The sequence below is a fragment of the Manis pentadactyla genome, chromosome 7 (genome assembly GCF_030020395.1).
Source record: "Manis pentadactyla isolate mManPen7 chromosome 7, mManPen7.hap1, whole genome shotgun sequence".
NCBI lineage: Eukaryota > Metazoa > Chordata > Mammalia > Pholidota > Manidae > Manis > Manis pentadactyla.
The window spans coordinates 52,728,438-52,753,322 of record NC_080025.1 but is presented as its reverse complement, the minus strand read 5'-3'; the positions used below and the strand labels follow the sequence as shown (position 1 = coordinate 52,753,322).

General features: G+C 35.2%; 1 protein-coding gene across 5 annotated transcripts in view; it reads left to right on the top strand.

Moving 5' to 3' along the window:
• Positions 1-24,885, top strand: part of SUGCT (succinyl-CoA:glutarate-CoA transferase) — a 698,665-nt gene that overhangs the window by 85,011 nt on the left and 588,769 nt on the right. For all 5 annotated transcript variants that reach the window (XM_036918914.2, XM_036918912.2, XM_057504387.1 and 2 more), the window contains exon 7: positions 9,486-9,577. In XM_036918914.2, coding sequence (XP_036774809.1) covers positions 9,486-9,577 — 92 coding nt within the window. The remainder of the gene's footprint in view (positions 1-9,485; positions 9,578-24,885) is intronic.

Below are 24,885 nucleotides of genomic sequence, written 5' to 3'. Positions count from 1 at the left end.
TCATAGTTTTTTTTGAATTGTAATGCTAAAAATAAAATTAAGGTAACTATCTGGACCCCATTACCATTTCTTCAGCTCTTTATTCAATTATTAATAAATAATTCAACCTTCACATTTGCCAATGGAGGAATTTTTGTAAAAATACCATTTTGATAATGTCAGTTTCCTGCTTTAAAACTTTCTGCTTGTTGTCATAAGTTCTTGTTTCTAGTAGTGGCAGTTAGTATTCAGATAGATAAGGTTAAGTGTAAGGTAAAAAGCTGGAATAATTTTTAACTCACATTACAAAAACTACATACATATTGTCAGCTTCTCTAAAACGAAAAAGTTGTCAAGTTAAACACTTTAGATTTTTATGGGTTATTAAACAACATAATTACAAAGCTTAGAATATTTATTTTTATCATTTCAACATACCTCAAAGCAATTTTCTTTTTTGTTAATACTTTGTGGAAAGGGTAAGCCACTGTACTATCAGTATGTTTATTAATTCATGTTTACCAGCAAAATATATTTAGCTCTCAATGTAAAATACACATTGCTTATGCTGTCTTATGAAGTTGAATCCTCATAAGAAATCTGTAAGATAAGTGTGACATTGCCGTTTTATGGATGAGGACATTGGGGCTCAGGGAGATTAAAGGAATTGTTGAAGATCGAGTCGTTGACAGAGCTATAATTTGAATCCAGATTTTTTTCAATCCTGAAATTCATCCTCTTATTCCCTGCCATACTGCCTCCACGAGAGTAACTATTTATATTTCTCTTTAATAGGAATACTTGGAAGTTGTAATTTAAAGTAATTAGGTATTTGTGCCTCCTCTATTTTGTAAACTGAACAAGAGAATTTGTATCTCAAGGCAGCTATTATGGTGAATTTTTATTTAGCAAGTTGTTTGTTTTTCTGGGTGTATCTTCCTGCAGGCCTTTATTTAGAAAACTCCACTTTGAGTTGTGTTGATGGCGAGGAGCCTCAGTTTGTCCTATTTGAGGGATTTGGGATATTCTGGCCAGAATTATGAGCACCTGATTTTCCCAACTGAGAACTGACTGAAACTTAATTCCTTCTCTTGACTTCCAGATAAGATAACAGGTGCTTCACAGAGCATGCAGGGTTCACATCTTACGGTGGAGCTTCTTCTCTGTTCCTGCAGGCCTGAGTGTAGGATTTTGTGTGACTGGGTTTTACCTGAATCAATACATTTTAATGGTTTTACTTTTTTCTTTATACTGTTGTTTTAATTGAAAAATAAATATAGTGGAAAGAATATTGGCTATGAATACAGAGTTACTGAAGTTGGCTGATGGCTTTATCATATGATTCTCTGCTTTTATTTGTGTGAGATTTTTGATAAAGCAGAGACATGTTGTGATACCTTTTCTGTCATCAGTAATGATACATAAAATTTAATCTTGAACTATTTTAATTTCTTAATAGTAAGTGATAATTGTATATGGGGATTCTGTTTTAAATGTCCACAGTTCTTCTTTTGCCCTCTGTCCTTACTGAGGAATTATTGACAAATAAAATTGTATATAGTTAAATTGTACAATGTGATGATTTGATGCACATATACATTGTGAAATGATTACCACAAGCAAGCTAATTAACACATCCATCCATCACTTCACCCATGTAACTCTTTTTTTTTTCTTTTCCCCTTTGGTGATAGTGCTAAAGATCTATTCTCAGCAAGTTCCAAGTATACAATACCGTATTATTAACTATAGTTGCCATGCCATCCTTAGATCTTACTCATCTTATAACTGAAAATTTGTACTCTTTGACCAGTGTCCAACATCTCCCCATTGCCTCCCATTCACCAGCCATCCTGCCATCATCTGGCAAACATCTTTCTACTCTCTGTTTTTATGAGATTGGTTTTTTTTTAGATTCCACATGTAAATGATACTGTACAATATGTGTCTTTCTCTGGCTTGTTTCACTTAGCATAATGCTCTCTAGATTCATTCATGTTGCACATGGCAGAATTTGCCTTTTTTATGGCTAAATAATATTCCATTTAATATATCTCTATCTATCAATCAAGTGTCTATCTATCTACCTGAGAGAGATCTCTATCTCCATAAACACATTTTCTTTATCCATTCATCCATTGATGGACACTTAGGTCATTTCCATATTTTTGCTATTGTGAATAATACTGCAGTGAACATGGGAGTACAGACATGTTTTTGAGATACTGATTTTGTTTCCTTTGGATATATACCCAAAAGTGGATTGCTGAATCATATGGTAGTTCAACTTTTAATTTTTTAGGGAACCTCCATAATGTTTTCCATAATAGCTATACCAGTTTACATTCCCACCAACAGTGCTCACAAGTTCCCTTTTTTCCCACAACCTTGTTGAAATTTGTTATCTCTTGTCCTTTTTATAATAGCCATCCTAAAAGGTGTATGGTGATATCTCATTGTGGTTTTGATTTGCATTTCCCTAATGATTAGTGAAGTTGAGCACCTTTTCATTTGCCTACCGGCCATTCATATGTCTTCTTCAGAAAAATGTCTATTCACGTCCTTTGCCTTTTTAAAAAATTGTTTTATTGGATTGTTTGCTATTGAGCTGCATGAGTTTCTTATATATTTTGGTTATTAACTCCTTATCATATAGGTGGCTTGCAAATCCTTTCTCCCATTCCAAAGGTTTCCTTTTCATTTTTTATTGTTCCCTTTGCTGTGCAGTAGCAATTTACTTTGATATAATCCCTTTTGTCTATTTTTACTTTTGTTGCCTATGCTTTTGATATCATTTCCAAAAAAATCATTGTCAAGGCCACTGTGGAGAAGTTTTTTCTTTGTTTTCTTCTAGGAGTTATGAGTTTTGTGCTGTCTGGTATTACATTTAAATCTTTAAGCCATTTTGAGTTACTTCTTGTTTATTGTGTAAGGTAGGATTCATTTCATTCTTTTGCATGTGGCTATCTGGTTTTCCCAGCACTGTTTATTGAGGAGAGTCTCCATTCTTATTGTGTTTTTTTAGCACTCTTGTAAAAGTTTAATTGACCATGTACACATGGCTTTATTTCTGGGCTTTCTACTCTGCTCTGTTGGTGTATTTGTCTGTTTTTATGGAAGTTCTACATACTGTAGCTTTGCAATTTATTTTAAAATCAGGAAGTATAATGGCTCCACCTTTGTTCTTCTTGCTCAAAATAGCTTTTGTTATTGGGGTCTTATGTGGTTTCATATGAATTTTAGGATTATTTTTCTAAGTCTGTAAAAAGAGCCATTGAGATTTGGATAGGAACTACATTGAATCTTTTGTTGGTTCTGGATAGTGTGCACATTTTAACAATGTAAATTCTGTCAATCCAAGAGCACAATATATTTTTTATGTGTATTCTTTAATTTCTTTCAACAGTGTCTTACAATTTCCAATGTACAGGTTACTTACCACTAATTGGTCTGTTCAGATTTTCTTTGTTCATAATTCAGTCTTGGTAGGTTTTATTTTTCTAGGAATTTCTTAGGATATCCATCCCTTAGGATAATATATTCCTAAGTATTTTATTATTTTTGATACTACTGTAAGTAAGATTGCTTTATTAACTTCTTTTTCAGAAATAATTCATGGTTAGTGTATAGAAATGCAACAGACTTTTGTATATTGATTTTGTATCATGAAGTTTTACTGAACTTGTTTATTCTAACAGTTTTTTGATGGAATTTTCAGGGTTTTCTATATATAAGATCATGTCATCCACAAGCAGATAGTTTTATTTCTTCCTTTCTGATTTGGATACAGTTTATTTGTATTTCTTGCCTAATTGCTCTGGCTAAGACTTCCAATACTATGTGGAATAAAAGTGGTGAGAATGGGCACTATTGTCTTTTCCTGATCTGAGAGGAAAAACTTTTAGCTTTTACCCTTGAGTATGGTGTTATCTCTGGGTTTGTCATGTAGGACCTTTATTATGTACATTCCCTCTATACCCAATTTTTTGAGAGTTTTTATCATAAATGAATGTTGAATTTTGTCAAATGCTTTTTCTGTACCTATTGAGATGATTATATGATTTCTATCCTTCATTTTACTAATTGATGTATCACATTGATTGTTTTGTGGATATTGAACCATCCTTGCATCCCTGGAATGAATCCTTCTTTATCATGCTGTAAGATCCTTAAATGTTCTGTTGAACTTGGTCTGCTAATATTTTGTTAAGGATTTTTGCATCTATGTTTATCAGGAATGTTGGCCTGTAATTTTGTCTTGTAGTGTCCTTGTCTCGTTTGGTGTCAGGATGATGCTGACCTTATAAAATGAGTTTGGAAGCATTCTCTCCTTTTCTATTTTTTGGAAGTAACTGAGAAAGATTAGTATTAAGCATTCTTTAAATGTTTGGTAGAATTTACCAGTGAAGTAATTTGATGTGGAACTTTTGTTTTTTGGAAAGTTTTAGATTACTGATATATATATACATAATATATATATATATGTATATATGTATCTTACTAGTAATTGTTCTGGTCAGATTTTCTATTTGTTCATAATTTAGTCTTGGTAGGTTGTATTTTTCTAGGAATCTATTCATTTCTTCTGGGTTGTCCAGTTTGTTGGCATGTAACTGCTCATAATATTCTTATGACCCTTTGTATTTTTGTGATATCAGTTGTAATTTCTCTCACATTTCTGATTTTGAGTTCCTCTTTCTTTTTTCTTAGTTATTCTAGCTAAGGTTTGTCTATTTGATTTATCTTTTCAAAAAACCAGTTTCATTGATCTTTTCTGATATCTTTTTGGTCTTTTTCATTTATATTTCTGCTCTGATATTTGTTATTTGCTTTGTTATTTGCTTTCTTTTGCTAACTTGGGGCTTGTTTGTTCTTTTTTTTCCCAGTTCCTTGAAGTGTAAAGTCTTGCCCCCTCCTGGTGTGAGCCAGGAGCTCTGTCCTCTTGCTTTGTGTCTAAGTGAAAGCCTCTGCCTTGCTCTCCTACCTTGAGTGTTTGTGAAGTTCATTCTTCGACTCCATGTACAAGAACCCTGGTATCATAGGCAAGATATAGTTGGGTCTTGTTTTTTTTAATACATTCAGTTACTCTATGTCTTTTGATTGGATAAATTAGTACATTTACATTAAAGTAGTTGGTATGGACTTACGTTATGTGAATTTCCCAGTGGGATGCAAAAGAAATGTCTTCCCCCTCAAATTGTGAGGGAACTGACAGGCCAAAGAAATGACTTGGACAAGTCCACCTTGGCAAGTAAGTGAATTTTATTAAGTGGTTATTTAGCAGTGGTGGATGACATTTGGGCAGCTGCTCTACTAAGGTTGCCACCCACTACCCATTAGGTTAGCTTTACCAAGGAATGGGGAAGAGGACTATGTGCAGGGATGCAGGGAAGAGAGGAGCTGCTGCTTCTTACCCTGAGTTTCCATGGACTCAGTAAATATCCTTGCAGTCCTTATATCTCCATCCTGCAAGCTGAAGCAGGAGGAGTAGTCCCCATTCCCCTTCCTTTGGAATGCAGTCCAGTAGTTTGTCTTTCAAAATGACTGTTTTAATCAAATTGGCTTTACGTTAGACAGGTTCAGAGGGTCATCTGTTCTACATCTTACTGTTGCCATTAATTGTTTTCTGGTTGGTTTGTAATTGATTTGTTTTTTTTTTCTTTTGTTTTCTTCCCTTCTGAGTTGATATTTTTCTGTGCTTAGAAATCTAAGCAGATTTCTTTATTTTTTTGTGTGCGTATCTACTATAGGTTTTTGCTTTGTGTTATCATGAGGTTTACATAAAACATCTTATAGTTGTAACAGTCTATACAAGCTGATAACAACCAAATGTGCATATATACAAAAGTTCAGTTTTAATTTCTTCCCTAATGTATTAAGTTTTTGATGTCACTATTTACTTTTTTTAAATATTGTGTACCCATTAATAATTATTAGTTATAGGTATTATTAATACTTTTGTCTTTTAGCTTTTATACTAGAGTTATAAGTTATTGACTCACCACCATTGCAATATTAGATTATTCTGCATTTAACTATGTATTTACCTTTACCAGTGAGTTTTATACTTCCATATGTTTTAATGTAATTAATTACCATCCTTTGGTTTCATCCTGAAGAACTCCCTCTAACATATCTTGTAAGGCCAGTCTAGTAGTGATGAACTTCAGCTTTTGTTTGTCTGGAAAACTCTTTATGTTTACTTCAATTCAGAAGGACGACTTTGCTGGGTACAGTATTCTTGGGTGGTAGCATTTTTCTTGTAGCACTTTTGAGTATCTTATGTCATTCGCTTCTGGCCTGCAAGGTTGTTGTAAAATCTGCCGATAGTCTTATGAGGGTTCCCCTGTATATAACAAATTGGTTATCTCTTGCTGCTTTTAAGGCTCTTTCTTTGTCTTTAACTTCTGACAATTTAATTTTAATGTGCCTTGTGTAAGTCTTTAGATTCATCTTATCTGGTATCTTTTTGCTGCCTGGATCTGGTTATTTTTTTCCCCCATGTTAGGGAAGTTTTCAGCCATTATTTCTTTAAATAAACTTTTGCCCTTTCTCTCTATCTTCTTCTGGGACTTCTACAATACATATTTTGGTTTGTTTAATGGTGTAGCATAAGTCCCTTAGGCTATTTTCACTCCTTTTCTTTCTTTTTCCTTTTTGTTCCTCTGATTGGTTGTATTCCACTTCCCTGTCTCCTAGTTTGCTGATTTAGTCTCTGTTGACTGCCTCTATTGAATTTTTGAGTTTAGTTATTATATTTTTCAGCTCTATGATTTCTGTTTTGTAATTTTTAGTATTTTCTATGTCTTCGTTGAAATCCTCACTTGTTTTATGCATTTCTTTCCTGACCATGGTGAGCATTTTTATGATTGGTATTTTGAACTATCGCTTATCTCCATTTCATTAAGAACAGTTTCTGTCTATTTGTTTTTCCATTTGGAACATATTCCCATTTCTTCATTTTCCTTGACTCTGTGTTGGTTTCTGTGCATTAGCTCAAACAGCTACCTCTCTCAGTCTTGACAGACTGGTCTTGTGTAGGAGATAAATCTCATCAATCAGCCCAGTCTGAGTAATTGGTTGCCCCTCAAATCTTTGTGAATGTCCACTGTCTTTGTTCTTAGTGGCTCCCAGTAGCTGAGGGTGTAACAAGACCTGTCAATATCCAGAAGGTGATGATAACACTTTGCACATAGTTACAGGTTGATTAGAAGCTGGACCTCAGGCAACAGCTGAGAAAGTATGCAGTCAAATTCTTTCTGGGGAGGAATTAGAAAATATGAGTTTCTGCTTTATCCTTATGCACTGTCTGGGTGTATAGCTGTGGGGTTTGCATCTGAGCCTATTTAAAAACTGCTTCTTTATTTGCTGTTGTCCTCTGGGACTTATGAATGGAAGCTCCTCAGGTCATCTCTCAGGCAGTAGCTGCAAAAGCTGGGGCACTAAACATGTATACAAGCTCCTTCCAGATAGATGCTGGTGATCTGGTTTTATTGTTGGAATGAGCTGGAGGGAAACCCACCAGCAATTTTTGGTTCCAGGTAGGACTGCAGTCAGCATTATAGGAGTGTTAATTAGAGTGTAAACCCTCAGGTAGCAGCTTGGAAAGTAGGCAGTCAAATTCTTTTGAGGAAAATATTGGGAGGTGGACATTTTTGCCTGCTCCCTTTGCTGAGCCCTGGAGGAATAGCTGGGGTTAGTGCTCATGCATGTGTCAACAACTTCTTTGTTTGCCACCATCCTGTGGGGCTTGTGAATGCAAGCTCTGCTGGCTGTCAGAGCTAGATGCTTTGGGGTCCTCTCCCTCAGGTGGGTGCCTTAAAACTTGGGATGGTAGAAGTATGGTCCAAACCCTTCACTTCTTGGGGAGAGCCATACAGTCCCTTCTGACTGTATGGTTCTATGCCTGGAGTGGGGTTTGTGGAGAGACTGTGTCTTAGACTTTCCTGCTCATTTAGGTGTGGGTATTTTCTCTTGTCACCCAATGTATAGGAGTCATTCAACTAGTTCTTGATTTCTCTCAGAGGAATTGCTCCATGTGTAGCTGTACATTTGGTGTGTGTGGGAGAAAGAAAATTCAGAAGCCTCCTATGTTGCCATTTGGTCAAAAACTGTTTTATAAAAGCCTCTGTATTTCCTTTATTAATTTACTTGTTATAGACTGTTCTTTTCAATAATTATTTTTATATAACAAGTATTCATTCATTCAATAAATATTATTTAATACTACTCTGGATATGAGGATACAGTGGTGAATGTAAAGAAAGGAAGTTTCTGGAATGTACATTTTAGTAGGAAGGAGACAAAATAAATCAATAAACACAGCTATATTATATATCTTGTGATGAGTGCTATGAAGACAATTGTAATTGGGTAAGGAGATTAAGAGACAGAAGTGAGAGAGCTCTTTTATAAAAGTTCTTCAAGTGAGGACTGTCTGAAAAAGAGACATTTAAATGCAGACTTTGTAGGGTGGCCAGGGAGTGAGGTATGTGCACAGATGGAGTAAAATGGAGGGAGAGTGTTGCAGGTGGTGGGGGAAGCCAGCAAAGGCCCTGAGGCACCCCTTTTGATCTTCCTAAAGCAGATTATGCAGGAAATTTCAGCAAATAGCTCATGGGCATGGAAGGTTCTTCATCTGTCTACTGTCTGGTCAGTCCTTGGGATTTGGAGACAGATTCAGGTAGTTCCTGATACAACTTTTAATATTCAACAATATTTGTAAGGACTGAGGAGAACAAGAGAAATATTTCTTATGTTTTCTTGATTTTTGCTGATGGCAAAAAAAGAAAAGAAAAGTGATACTCTCACCTTCTCTATGTAAACTTAATAACATTGTTAGAATATATAATCATTTTATGTTTAAAAGTTTTAATCACCGTTTCTGTGTTTTTTGCATACTTGAGAAAATATATAAAAATAACCCAAGAAGACATTGTTTTGTTTTACTTTCATTATTGTTTTGTAGAGCAAGACTACCATACACCTATTAAAGTCTGGGAGATAAGTTAAGTGAGTGGATCAGGCTGAAGCATAAAAAACTAAGGGATGGTGGAGACTATGGGAAATTGGAGAATTTATACCCTCTGTTAAGGGAAGAACCATTGCTTAATTGATTGCTGCCATGTGAGAATGTGGGCCTAGTTTTGAACCTATTTTCTGAATTTTTGAGAAAAGCCAAAATTTGCATTTTGTGTGCTACATCCCGATTTTTAAATGTTGGAAATATTTAATAAAATAAATATTATTTATTCAATAAAAAAATAAATACAAGTATTTCATTTATGTCAAACAAAACAGTCATGCAGGTGGGATCTGCACACAGATTACCAGTTTGTCATCATCTGGGGTATAACATCATAACTCTTTTTTATTGCTTCCTTTTCAAGAGATAGTATAGATCTAATAGTAACAAAGTGCTGCAAGATTCCTGGGCACAAAGTTTTTATACACAATTGTACTACTGCTTCTGCTGCATGGTGCTGAATATGTCTCTCTTGTTTGAGGGTATGGTCAGACAGGCCCACTGTCTCGGCGAGCTGGTTATGACGCTGTTGCCTGTGCTGTTTCTGGTCTGATGCACATCACAGGGCCCGAGGTACGTATCCTTTTTTAGACTATTTGTAACTTCTCCCCTCTATGTATTCCAAAGGGATTTTCCTATTCACTAAGTCATAAGCTTAAATTTGAGTTAATTTTAGAAGGAAAGTGGGGAAAGTGATTGGCTTATTAAAAATGGGAGTGCTCATTAAACAGTGTACTTGAGGCAAAATGTCAGTATGACCCTATGGAAAATAACAGTCTTTTTTGTGAGAAGCAAGAGATGAAGTGATGACGACATTTTTTTGAATGTATTGTATTACTCACAAAATAGGCACTTAGTGAATTAGGAACATTTTTTTTGTGAAGTAGAATGGCTGACCATACAAGACCATAGAAATGTCCATTTTTACCAGAGTGCCTTCATTTGGCTTTTATACATTGTAGAGGGTTTCTTTTTCCTTCTAGACTGTTATAAGTGGTTATGTATTTTAAAATTTATTCGTTAAAGCCTCAGGTATAGTTGTGTCTGATTGTTATGTGTATAGACTCTGACAATGAAAGAATTATTTGATTTTATAATAATACTTTTCCATTGATGATGGGTTAGGAAGTTCCTAAAAAGTGTATATATGATTAAACTGTGGTTGTTTGATCAAAGATTCTTAGAAAATGGACTTGCTGAGAAAACAATACTAATGGCATTAAACTTAAAAAAAGTCTGAAAGCCTAATAAATAAAAATGGTGAAAGATACCCATTTCTAAAGCAGATTGGATAGGTCTTAAACATTTCCAGTAGGTGTTCCTGGCCCATATCACTTTCTTCAGTAATTCTTCAGGAAATATTCCTGCAGTATTGGGATAAACTGAGGCAAAGTGGCCTCAAGTCTTCTTTTGCAGTCTTTACTTCTTTTTATTAATTTTAAAGCAGCCACAGGATTTTAGTGACTTGAAATATAAATGTTTGTACTCTCATTGATGTTTTATTCTCAGAAGTCTTAGAGAAAATGTGTGATGAATCATTTACAAATATATTGTCCCATACTGTAGGATGCCTTTTAGTTCTGTTGATGGTGTCCTTTGCTGTACAGAAGCTTGTTAGTTTGATGTAGTCCCACTTGTTAATTTTTTATTTTGTTTCCCTTGCCTGGGGAGATGTGTCCAGAAAAAAACTGCTCATACTTAACGTTCAAGAGATTTTTGCCTATGTTTTCTTCCAAGAGTTTTATTGCTTCATGTCTTACATTTAGATCTTTAATCCATTTTGAGTTTACTTTTGTGTATGGAATTAGATAGTATTCTAGTTTCATTCTCTTGCATGTAGCTGTCCAGTTTTCCCCACATCAGTTATTGAAGAGACTGTCTTTTCTCCATTGTATATTCATGGCTCTTTTCTCATATATTGATGTACTTTGTATGTGTGAGTTTGCATCTGGACTCTCTATTCTGTTTTGCTGATCTATGGATTTGTTCTTGTGCCAGTACCATATTGTTTTGATTATTATAGCTTTGTAGTATAGCTTGAAGTCAGGGAGGCTAATACCCTCAGCTTTGATCAGCATTATATTGTACTTCTTGGCTGAGGTTGCACAGGAGGGATCACTTCTGAAAGCCCTGGCTAATATTTTTATCTAGTCAATGCAGATGCACTATTGCCAATTATATTGTGTCGCATGTGAACTTTCACCTACCTGCATGACTGTGTGTTTGTGCAGCAGCATAACTCCATGTTCCAGATGAGACACTGGAACCCAGGCTTCTCCATCATTAGGACTCTTCCCCTGATCACCCTGTACAGCGCAGCCTAACATTGTTTGGATGGTCCATCAGGGAAGGCTTCTCTGAGGAGCAGATGTTTAAGGTGGGACCCAAGTAGGCGTTAGCCTGGTGGCCAGAGGGGAACACTGTGAATGATGTCTGAATACTGGTAAGCTTTAGGAGCCCAATGCCAGTGTCATTGGATTATTGTGAGCTAGCAAGGAATGGGGGGAATTAAAAATTAGGGTGTGGTGGCCAAACTTACTATTTATGGACTTATTATATTAGTTAATAATTTGATGAGAAGAGAAGATACATATTTTTCTAGTGATGATCTAATATAACTCTGCCTGGAAAATAAGTGATGTTCCTAAAGTATAGATTAGTATTATGTGAAAAAACTCAAAATGCATATTTTTTTCTGTAATAGGATGTTAATACCTTTTTTAATCCCAAAGGAGCAGCACCTAAATTTATAATATAGGATACAATTTATGAAAACAGTCTTTAGGATGAAATTTAAGCAAACTAGTTGCAGTTGACTTCCAATACATCTAACATTGAGCTTTCCTGGTTAGGTATACTGTGGTATTGGTGATAAGATTCATATTTATTATGGAGAAAAAGAGAACTTTTTGAATACTTACACTGTACTGGTCCTGTGGCTGATATACTACTATATGCTTGTTCTACACATTAGCCCTTCTGGGTAGATATTGATAAATTTTGTAACTGAAGCTTAAAGGCTTAGAGAACCCGCCCAGAATGCCCAGGTATGCGAAGCACTAGAGCCAGGCTTTTAGTCCAGGCCTGCTTCATTCCTTATAGCCTGCACTATATCCACTCACGGTGCTGCCTGTCAAGTGAATCCTGATTTTACTGTATTTTCATCTTGTTCTTCATGTACTTGGTATCATATGTTATAGGGTAGGGAATAGACCCTTAGGTGTAGTGAGAAAGCACTCCATTTAGAGTCTGGAGACCTGGCTCTGTCTACTTGGCTCCTGTGTAATGTTTACTGGGCCCCAGGAGAATGTAAGTCTCTTAAGACCACAGTCTTTGCTTGATCTGTTGTATCTCTATGCCTAGAATAGAGTCTTGCACTGAGTAAGCAGTCAATAAATATATGATGAATGAATGAATAAATGAATAACTCGCACTTACTGTACTGTGTGATCTTGAACATATCATACAGCTTCTCTGTGTTTCAGTAAGTACATGTGGAAGTGATGCTCACTCACCTCCCCTTCATGATGTTGTAAAGAGCAAACAAAATGTCTTCTACAGAATGTATTAGCATGGAATTATGTCAGATGTCAAGTAGTACACATACAAGTCAGCAGTTGCTTGGTATATCTGCAGACTCCTCAGCTCTACCCTCAGATTTACTTTGTGGGTAAAGCCCACAGATATGCATGTGTAATGATGCCCCCAAGTACCTCTTATGGAGATGGTTTGTGGATCACACTTGGAAACACTATTAGAAGTGTTGTTATTAAAAAAACTGCTTTGCATTAAAAATAGACAGCAGAATTCTTTCATAGACTGACAGAAATGAATGACTTATTAAGGTCTCTGTATTATATTTAAATTATAATCTTGTGCTTCAAACATGTTCCCTTGTTTTTCCTGTTCATGGCTCTATACTAACCAGTTATTACTCATATTTATCTAGCCAACTAAATTTTTAATGCATAGGGAATATGCAGGGGAGATTGGGAATGAAATCAAGGAGTATGAAAGATTCTGGAAAGTAGTGACTTAGAAATATGTCTTATGTGTTCTAAGTAATAACTCACTTATAAATTATGGTACCTTTAGATATCAAGAAGAATTATATCCATCAATGAACAAAGATATATCAATCATATGTGTATAGTATCATATTAGATACATTAAAGCATTTATTAAGTTATTCTATAATAATAATTCAGTTGACTATTTTAGAGATATACTCACGAAAAAATTAAAAAGTAATAGAAAGATGTATAAAAATTATGTGGAATATTGTGTGGCAGACAATATAAACAATGGCAAGATACAGGATCTCTTTCTCCAACTTTTGAAAGCCCTTGAATTTCATGGTGCTTGAGGCCTGGGGTTGGAGAATGTGTGTGTGTGTGTGTGTGTGTGTGTGTGTGTGTGTTAATGTATCTGGGTGTGTGTGATATTGACAATGAAATAAAATCTTTGAAAGCAACTGAGAGTGGCAGATGTGTGTGGATAAATTGGCTTGGTTAGCTGTTTCTGGGAGAACTTTCAGGGTAGGGACAGGCACTTATTCAACTTTATAGCCTAGTGCCTAGTGCAATAGGTGGTCTTCAAATGTTTCTTTAAAAATTTAATCTTCAAAATCTAATTTATGGCTTATGTGGAATCTGTTGGAGAGTACTTGTTATAACTTGAATTAAAATATAAATATGGTTAAGGGCAGGACTTCAAGGAGGTGGTGGGGTTTGAATTGAATCGTACCTGGAAAGGTGAATAGGATTCAGTGGGATTGAGGCAATCCTCGTGGAGATCACAGAGCGAACCAAGTGGAGCAGGAAGGATCCAGGCATACTTAGCAAAGAAAAAGGCCAGTGACAAAAGGGCCGAGTTCAGGTGTTTCAGAGCAGTGGGAGAAGGTTGGTTAAGGCCATACTTTGGAAAGCCTCAAGGTCAGGTAGAGAAGTTGGCATGTTGTTTGCTGGTGAAGTTAGGGAGGTTTTTCAGAAGGGGAGTGACCTGATGAAAGCTGTGCTTTATTGGCCCAAATGTGCAGGGTGGATTATATCATGTTTACAAGCAATGCTTCTTAGATATTTATCTTCCCTTTTAAAAAGTAAAGGAGTGCAAGTAATTACACAAAGAGAAAATTCTCTTATATTGCTGTCCAAGGCACTGTATTATATTTAGTTTATATTTTATTTTTGAAAAGGTAATACACTTACATAATACTAAATCTGTAAGATGCATGAGTATATGTTTCCCATAGAATTTATTATACAAACCATGACTCTTTTAAGAGTGAAAGAGGGCTTTCTCTCTAATAACATAAGTGCAAATACCAGGATTGTCTTTGTCACCCTATACCTAAAAGTCTATCATTATATCTCCTCTTTTCTATCCCCACCCCACCTTTTCTCCTCCTTGAGGCAATCAGTTCTTTCACTTTTCATTTCCATCCTTTCAGAGATATTCTATCCAAAAACAAGCAAAATTGTCTTCTCCCATCTTTTAAAAAACACAATTGGTAGTATACTTTCTCAATGTTTTCAAATTCCATAAAAAATAATTTAATACACAATAAAGTGAAAAGTCTAAAAGGTGTATTTCAATGATGTTTTACAAATATATACACCTGGGTAAACATCACTCAGTTCAAGACACAGCAAATTTCTGTCACCCCAGAAAGTCTCTCCTACCTTTTCCCAAGCAATATCACCTCCTTCTAGAAGTAACCCAACTTTTGACTTCTACTACTTTTAGAAGTAACTATTTTGACTTCTACTACTATAGACTAGCTCTACTTCTTGAACTTCTATAAATGGGATCATATAGTATGTATTCCTTTATATCTGACTTCTTTTGCTCAACGTAATGTTTTGAGGCTCATTCAATTGTGTGTATTAGTGGTGTATTTTTTTATGTACAATATCCATTGTTCTGTATTAATGAACATTTGAGCTGCTTCCAGTTTTTGCCTATTATGAATAAAATTCTAACCAACATTCTTTTTTTTTCAGTGTACATCTTGATGAATTTTGATATTTATATACCCTCATGTAAACATTACCCAGATCAAGATATCAAACATTCCTACTAACATTTTTCCCCCTTTACCTATTTCACCCATCCTTCCACTCCTCTCCCCTATGGCAACCACCAGCTTGTTCTCTGCATTTATGAGTCTTTTAATATTTTTTTTTGTTTTGTTGTTTAGATTCCACACAGCAATGAAATCATATGATATTTGTCTTTGTCTTATTTCGCTTAGCATAACACCCTCTTTGTTCATCCATGTTGTTGTAAATGGCAAGGTTTTTTATTTTTTAGGGCTGAGTAATATTCCATTTCAATATTCTTTTGAATGTCTTTTGTTGGACATACACACCCATTTCTCTTGGATATACACCTAGAAGTGGATCTGATGGGTCACAGGTTAGACATGTATTTAGCTTTAGTAGACTGCCGGTTTTCCAAAAATGATACCAGTTAATACTCTGCCAGCAATGTATTAGAGCTTTAATTATCTTCATCAATTGTTGACAATGCTAGTCTTTTTAATTTTAGTAATTTTTCTTTATGCAGTAGTATCTCACTGTGATTTGAATTTGTGTTTCCCTTATGTGTAGCAAGGTATATTTAAAAAATATTCTTAGTGGCCATTTGGATATCTTTGTGAACCATATATTTAAATTTTTCCTGTTGTTTTTATTAGAGTGTTAGTTTTTTTCTCATTGATTTATAGTATTTCTTTCCAAATTCTGGATATATGTATATATCTGTCAGGTTTATATATTGCTGATATTTTCTTAAAGTGTATGGCTTTGCCTTTTGCTATCATAATGATGTTTTTTGATGATACATTTTTATTTTGTGTAAGTCAAATTAAACAATTTTTTTCTTTTTTGGTTAGTATCCTTTATATTCTCCTATTTAAGAAATTTTTGCCTTTCCTTAAGTCATAAACATTTTCTTCTAGAAACTTCAAATTTTCACATTCAGGGTTACATAAACTAAATGTTTTGCACTGTATTTTATTTCATTTCCTATGTCTTGGAGCTTATTCTGTATCAGTACACTTGCTCTTATTGTGTCTGTATCTGTGGATGTACCATTATTTAGTTAGTTAGCCTCTTGTTGATGGGCATTTTGTTTCATTATTTTCCTCTTACCGTAAGACTACAGGGAGTATTCTTAAACCTGTGTTATTTCTCAATGTGTAATTATGTGTGTAGGAAAAATTTCTGGAAGAGGAATGCTGTGTCAAAGGAGTTGTTCATTTGTATTTTTGGTAGATATTGATATTCCATGAAGTTGAGCCAGTATACACTCCTATCATCAGTAAAGCCTGAGAATAAGGACCTATTTTAGATTTGAAATATTTATGTAAAAAAACAACTAGAGATGTGACCCTTCCTAATCCCTACTCCCTCCCCGACACACACACACACACACACACACACACACACACACACTTTCTTTTTATTCTACTATATTTGATCATTGTTTTCCCAACATATTATTTTTATCTCTACTACCTAGTAGAAGGAATTCATGCTCATTGACTATTATAGAGAGTATGAGTTCTTAGGCATATCAAATGTGTTTTCAATTTTATGACTCATCAGGATAGTATGTTTCCTTGATCTTAATCCTTTTATTATAAATATTAATACATTAATAAAAGAAATTAAATTAAATATAGTTTAAATAATCAACTTGCCCTGAGTTCATGTACCTTTCTAAGGGGACACTGTTTTAACATAGGTGACCACTGATTAGTCAGAGTTTGTGGTGGAATACTTTAATATGTTATTTTTATTTTTATTTTAACTTAATTTTAAAAGTAATTATTTTTATAAGTGATACATACTTATTATAAAAAGTTAGGCAATGCAGAAAATAATAAAGAAGAAAATAACAAATTATCTAAATTTTACCATTCAGAAGTTACTAGTACTAATTTTGGAGAGCATCATTGCAAACACTGTTTATGCTTATATATGGACATATTCAGAATACAGGATGAATAGAAATATTTTCATAAAAACAAGATCATAATATTCTTGTTAGTTTAAAGAAAATCAATATTAAATTTAGTTGAATTCAACTGAGAAACAATAAAGTGAAGTGAAATAGAAGGAATCACTCAAATTTAGGTAAATGCTTTTTCTCTACAGAAGTAATTGTTTGTAACATATCCTTTTGAGGTGGAGACAAGAGATTATGAAAACCTTTAAGATGTCAGTCATTTCATACTTCCTTAACTACCTTCATGTTCAGTTTTAAACATTATATATTGATTTCATGCTATGGGAAGTGATCAGCATTCTTACATTTCTTCCCTCTTTCTCCCTCCCCTCACTTCCCAGTTGTTGCTGATGAAGTACTTTTGCTTAGTCAAAGTTTAGTTAGTAACTCTCGTCAAGTTCCCCAACATTTCAGTTCTATACTGTGACAATTATTTCCCCAACTTGCTTTTGCCTGAAGTGGTGTGAGGTTGAAGAAAATTTTGGTGCAGTAGCAGGGCAAACCTTGCAGGGCTGGTGCAGTTAACTTGGAAAGGGTATTTTTGTTAACTTTTCCCCATGTTGTTTACCTGCCCTTTCACTGTGCTTCTCTCCTATTAGAGAATTTTCATCCAGGATTTGGCCACCTAAGCCAATCTCTCCTCGGTGCTGTCTGGGCAGGGAAGGGGAAGCAAGGAGCTGTGCCCACGGGAAGACCTCACTCCTCATTTTCTTTTTTTGGCATCTGCCTTTCAGAGTTATAACAATATCTTAAACCCATCCTTGTTTGGTTGTTAATAGGACCTGTTTGTATGACCGAGGGGAAAACAAACAAACAAACAAGATGATATGGAAATTATAAATTACAAATTTTACTTTAATGTGTCTGTTCCCTACCAGGCACCAAGAATGTTCCAATTGTACTTGTATTTTCCTGAGTGACACAGTGTGTTGTAATACTTGATTTGTTTATTAAAATTATAGTTCTATAGGTCACATAAGGTCTTGATATTAAAAACTCCTGAAGATAAACTATAGTTTTATTATGATAAAAGTTTTGGGATAGCTTCTACACAATGAAAGATGTTTTGTGAAGCACAACAAATTTGACTAATCATTTTCAAACATAATTACTACAGAAGTTAAATAGTAATCCTCCAAATACTAAATGTTTAGAATTAATAATAACATGTCATTCTTCTTATTTCCCAATACCTCTGAGGAATATAATTATAATAAGGGTTTGTTTTATTAAGGCTTATTAAACTTAATGAATAATATAATAGTGGTAAGGGACTGCAGTATGGAAATAATGGAGCTATTCTGATTTTTTATCAGAGCAGTCATGTGATAATTAAAGTGTAAGGAGCATGGACTTCAGAATTATATAGGGTTGGAATATAGGCATTACTATTTATTATCTATGTAACATTAGACAAGCTACAGTGAAACTCCATTTCTTCAACTGTGAATTAGCCATAACATACCTATTTCTCACAGATGTTGTAGTGCTCAAATAAGGGTGTGTGCTCAATAAGTGGAGTACTGGAGTTAATATCCTACTAAATAGAGGTTCTATGCTGAACGGTGATGTCACTTTCAGGTTGTCCACCCATCCCACAGTATTTCTAGTTGCTCTCCAACCCCTTGTTCTCCTTTATTTTTCTTCATAGCATTTCTCTTCATGTGTGAAATTATATTTCATTCTTACTAGTTTACTGTTTATTGTCTGTGTCTGCCTTTAAACTGTAAGCTCTGTGAGGTTAGGGACTGGTTGTTACTGTACTCCCAGAATCTAGAACAATGTTTGGAACATAGTGGGCACTTGAATATTGGTTGACTGAATATATACAAACATTTACCTGTGTTAAAACAACTAGATCCTGGGTTGGTTCAGGCAAACTGTGAGTAAATTTAGAGAAAATAATAATTTTTTCCCTTTTTTTTTGAAGCAAAGTAAAAGTTTTATTCAAAGTTAGAGAAAGAAAAAGTGCAGCAGGCAACCTCAGGGAGGAGTGGTGCCTTGCAAGGCTTAAGTTTTATTGAAAGAGAGAAAGTCTATGCTCTTAGAAAGTACAGGCGACCCCAGAGAAAGGAGCACTGAAAGACTGGGAAAAAGTCAAAGTTACGCACTTACAAAGTGTGGGCGACCCCAGAGAGAGGGTGCTCATTTTTTTCCTTTTATACTACTGATTTATTGGCTGACTGAACTGACTGCTCAATTTAGTTTAATTAGTTCAACTAGAATTGTATTTATAAACTCCATTTCAGTGACTGACACTAACACACTATTGATATTTATTACTGGGGCTTATTTGCTATTTCAGCTCTTATCCCATAGAATTTATATGGCAATGTAATTCTATTTTGTTTTTCTCACATTTAACCCCTATATGTAAGGAAACCCAGTGAGAAAGAGTCATCTGTGAAATTAATATGATAGCCCCCAGATCTGGTTGGGAGTGAGGATTCTTAATGGTCAGTAGTCCTTGTTATAGAGGCTGTAATTGTTGCCATCTTTCTAAACTGTCCAGTAAATACACTCAGCATTGGAATAATTATTTTCATTTAGTGTTTTATTTAACCAGGTTATTTCTTTATGTTTATTCTCTTCATATTGCCAATACAATTTGGGACTGTGTCCACTCTTGTTTCATACTGCAGAGCTAAATTATTATAGTTCATCTAAATATAGCATGGTATGACTGGAATTGTAATACTGGGTTGGTTAGTAAAGCACCAAAAATGCTAGAGAAATGTCAGCAAATTGGAAACATTCCAAAGAAATGGTAAAAAAAAGACCCCCCCCCCTTTTTTTTTAAAACCAGGAGGAAAGACTAAAGTAGATATAAACAGTTTATTTAAATATAGAACAAACAGGACATTTAAGTATACACGAATACCAGTAGAGAAAGAGAGTGTAGGTTGGGGTAATTGTTTTGAAATATTATCCATGTTGTGCATGGATAATGTTTACTTCTTTCAAATTCCTCTCAATTGGAGGGTTCTCATTCTTGGCTATTGTACGTTTTGCAAACTTCAGGCTAGGGATGGTGTCACAGTCTTTCTCTCCAGCCCTACATGTAATCTCTGGTTCTACAATCTTATGCCAACTCCTAAAATCTTTCCACTCCTAAAATCTATGCACAAACTCTATCCAGTCATCCTGGGCTCATCTCTCTTCTGCCTTTTTACTTGGCAACTTTGACCTTCACAATATTTCTTTGTAAGTCCAAATCCTGTTTTCTTGAGCAGTTTTAACATCTTTGCTGATGACCTATTTAACACTTTGATTGAATGGTCTCAAGAGTAAGAAAATCTGGGTTTGAGCTTTCATTCTGCTATTCAGTGTAACACTAGACAAGTTGTCTGACTTTAGTTTTCCCCTCTGTAGAACAGGGAAAGCTTATTTTTAAAATGGTAACTGTTAAGTGCTGGTGGAAGCACCGCACAAATTATATGTACAACCATGCTGTAGCCTTATTCAGGTGCTTGTTGAATAGTTACCTTTGCTCAGGGACAGTTATTTGACCAAACACACTTATATGACCTGACCTGACCACATTTTATATTTTGTGTTATATATGAAGATTCCTTTTTGGGATCTGTTTTCAGATTACATCTTCACATCACAAATTCCTTGGCGTTATTAACGCTCTTAATGTTTTAAACCAGTGCTTCAATTCATTTAGCTATTCACCTCCCTTCTACTTCACTTCCCCTGTTACTGGCCATGCTGAGAAATAGGGCCATGGGTTTGTTGCCTACGTCAGTTCTGACCTGAGCGAGTATCCCAAGCTCTAGCAGTGGTTTTCATCTGGGCTTAATAGCTGCCACCTCTATTCCAGGGGAATTTTAAAGTGATGTGGGAGAAGTTTGGGTTGTTAGTGGCATTTAGTTCTTGGGGTAGAGATGGGTTAGCATCCTTAATGTATGGGACAGGCTCCTGAGTCTAAACTTCTCCCTCTGACATGCCTTATTTTTGTTCATCTTCTATGGCCTTGTTTCTTTCTTAGCTTTCTTATGCAAAATTTGCCACTTCTTTCTCTGTGCTCCTATATAGTTTTCATTATGTTGTTAATTGTATGTCTGTCTCTCTCTGTCTTTAGAACATAAGGGGTTTAAGTCCAGGAAAGCGTCTTAGAGACAGAGGGTAACACAGATTCACTATAAAGCTGGTATCACTGATTATTTTGTTACATGTGATTTTTGGAATCTTTCCTTGTTCCAGGAAGGATTCAACTTCAGTTTGATAATGAGAGGTTGATAAATGTCAGCAACATGTATGGCATTTAAGAGTTCTTCTAGAGTTCTTTAAGACACATAAAAATAAAAGAAGAGTTTCCTATTAGATAGGCCACTTCCTATAAATCTCATGCTCAGAAAATGTGAATAGAAAATGGTGGGTTGTGAGTGTTTGGAGAAATATGGTGAAAATATTTAAAAAATTCAGCTTGAAGTAAAGATTAAAAAGCAATGAAACAAATTTCTTCCTAATGTTTTTGCTTTCGGAATCTTAGAAAGAACCTCCTTTATTTTCCTCTCAGCACATGGTTACTTTTGAGATTGTCGTGTTCATTTTGAGTCATCTTGCTTTGAAAAAGTATTACAATCAGAGAAGATACTGAAAAGAATGGCTGGAATTATTTCAGTGATAAAAGTAGTCTTTCTCAATGAAAGTTTATAGGGTTGGATTTGTTTGCCATAGATGAGGCAAAGAAATGATTTGATTTCTCTTTCATTTATTTTTTTTTTGGGAGGATGTGGATCAGTTATTTTTATTGCTTATAGAATAATGAATAAGAGAAAATGAGCTTATATCAGAGAAGAGCTTTTAGTTAGTTGAATGAGGAGCTTCCTGACTATTAGGGTGTTGAATACTGTTGTGCATAAAGAAACAGGTCATGCAGTTTCTCTTAGCATGGTGGGGTGGAAAGATCCTGGGCCTTGAGACAGCCCAGGAATCCTAGTCCCACTTGGCAGCTCTGAGTCTCATTTTTTTCATTTGTAAAAATGAGAATACTAACACATATCCTGAAAGATGTGCTCAAATTAAATGAGATAATGTGTAGGCAAGAACCTGGGAAATAATACTGCCTCCTTTCCCCTTTCTGGTGCATGCCTAGATACTCAGTATACCTCTCTCCTCTGGGCGTTTTTTAAAGAGAGGGGAATTACCATTTTTTCCCGGATGATTTAGAAATTTACCTGCCCAAAGGTAGGAAATTGGATCAAATGATCCTTTGTAAGTTTTGACAGCTTGAGGAGTTTTATTTAGTGTTTTATTTAGGAAACTAAGTAATAGATTTTTTTTTTTCACTTTGCCTTGTTTTTATTAGCATTATTCCCTGCCTGCTTTCTTAAAGCATAGGGAATAGCAGGATAGGAGAGGGAAGCAGGGTTTGTGGGAAGAGGGAAATCAAGGCTTAAACTGAGTGGTAGCAGCAACCAAAAGATGAGCCAACAGGTTTAGTCCCAGAGGCTGGTACAAGGAGAGCAAGGAGGAGAGGTGGGGATGGGAGGAGGAAGAAAGGAGGGAGGGATGCACGGAAAGAGAGAGAATAAGTAATAGATTTTTTAAAAAGTTCTTTTTTGGGAAAATTTGACCAGTCAAGGCCGTAGTGTTTGATGCATACTATTCTTCTTCACAGTAAAAAGAAAGAGGCAGAGTGTCTTGAATTATTTGAACTATAGAGAATTTTGATGAAAATTTAATGAGAGCTTAAGTTCTGAGTTAGCATCTTTCTAGGAGATTGGACCACAGGGCAAATCACAATGTATGCTCTGCACCCTAGCATTTTTATCTATATAAAATCAGGATAAAGTGACTATGAAGGAGGAGCTTAAAGGAGACCTTAAAGGGCCACATGTAGCTTTCAGGAACTAAAGGCAAAATAAGGTTTCACTCAGGCAGCCTTATTTCTGAACCACATCCTTCTCATCCAGTGTTACTCTCTCACTGACTCTCGAGCACCATAACATTGTTTACTTGTAACCGAGGGATAATTTCAGTGTTTGGGAAAATAGTTTAAGTTTCTTTCTCTCACTGCATGTTCAAAGATGAGAAGACAGCTAGCATGAAAAGTTTTAAAATATTAGGAGGAATAATATTTTAGTTTGTGTACAACCAATACCTTTCAGTAGAGTCAAATGTGATTTTAGGCAAATGTGCTATTAGTCAAATGCCAGAAATGGTGTTTCCTTTTATATATTGAGAGTAAACAAGTGCACCTATCCTGAGTATGTGGTTTGCAGTTACAATTACTGGAAAAAAACTTTGAACTTTTAATAAATCTCACATTTGTGTTAGTAAATCATAAGTCCTGTCCTGAGGGGTAAGAGATGTTGGGGAACTAGAGGCTGCCATCCTGCAAGTCTTTCAGATACTGATTGAATTAAGGATTTTCAATTTCATTGTATAGCAGAATTGCCTGGAGAATTTTAAATAATACATAAATTCCCTTGTCTTAGACCTAATGAAACTTAAACTTTGGATGGTGTTACTTGTATGTCTGTATTCTTGGAAAGCCTTCTGAGTAATTCTGATGGTCCACCTGGTTTTGGAGTCACTGGTCTGAGTAATAAAAGTCACTATTAGTGCTTTGTGACCAAAGAGCATGTGGTTCCTGTTTCAGCCGCAAACGATGGCCTTCTGGCTTCCACAGCCACCTCATTCACGAAATTGTTCTTGTGAGGATTACTGTGACCTCTTACTTGAAACTACAGGGGCCAGTTTTCCTTGCTTATCTCTTATCTTTGTGACAGTGGAGGTGTTGACTGGCCCTCCTCTGTGCTTCTTTCCTGCTTGCCTTCTGTGATATTAATCTTTCCTGAGTTTCTTCCTACACAGTTGTTCTCTCCTTTTCAGTCTCCTTCATAGCCTCCTCTTCCTCCATCTGCTTTTCAAATAAGAGTTCTGTGCTTTGGCCTCATCTGATCTTTTCACTTTTCTATGCCAATACCAACCACATGTGGCTGTTATGCACTTGAAATGTGGCTGGTTTGAATTGAGATGTGCTCTAATTGTAAAATATACATTAGATTTCAAAGACCTACATGAAAAAATCATGTAATATTTCTCACTAATAATTAAAATATGTATGATATGTTGAAGTGATATTTTAGATATATCAGGTTAAATGAAATATATTATTAAGATGAATTACACCTGTTTCCTTTTACTTTTTTAAATGTGGTTACTAAAATTTTAAAAGTTACACATGTCATTTTTAGTTTGCTCACCTTGTGTTTCTACCAGATATCACTGTTCTGTATGTTCTATGGAATAGTACCTTAAGCCTACCATGGTTTACCTGCTGTATAGAATCTTTCGGTCTAAAATTTGTATTTTTTACCTAGTTATTTCTTGGGCTTTAGGTTTGCGTATTCAACCATTGATTGGATACCTTATTAGCCCTTTAGGCAAAACAAAGAGAAAAAGCAATTCATCAAACTTGCTTCTTTTCCTCTTTATCCTGCCTTAGCTAAATCTCAATTTCAATATTAACTCAAACCCAGAAATGTAAGCTTATACCAAACAGTTACTTAGTCTGATTTGCTCTGTGTTCTGACTATTCATGTTTTTCATTGTTACTGCTATGGACTTAGTTTGGCCCCTGATCTTTCACATGAGTAATTGTGACAATTTTCTGCTTGGCTCCCTGCTGCCAGTCTCAAACCTTGTGCTTGTCACTCCTGTCTAATCTACAAAGTGATGCCAGAGGGATCTTTCTAATTTATACTTAATAAAAATGACCTTGACACTTTTCCTGGGAAATGCTTAAATTACTTTCTATCATAGTTAGGGAAACAAATACACCTCTCCTCATTTGATGTGATGTCAGGTCAGGCCTTCATGATTTGTCTTTGGTTGCTATCCGGCATCATTTT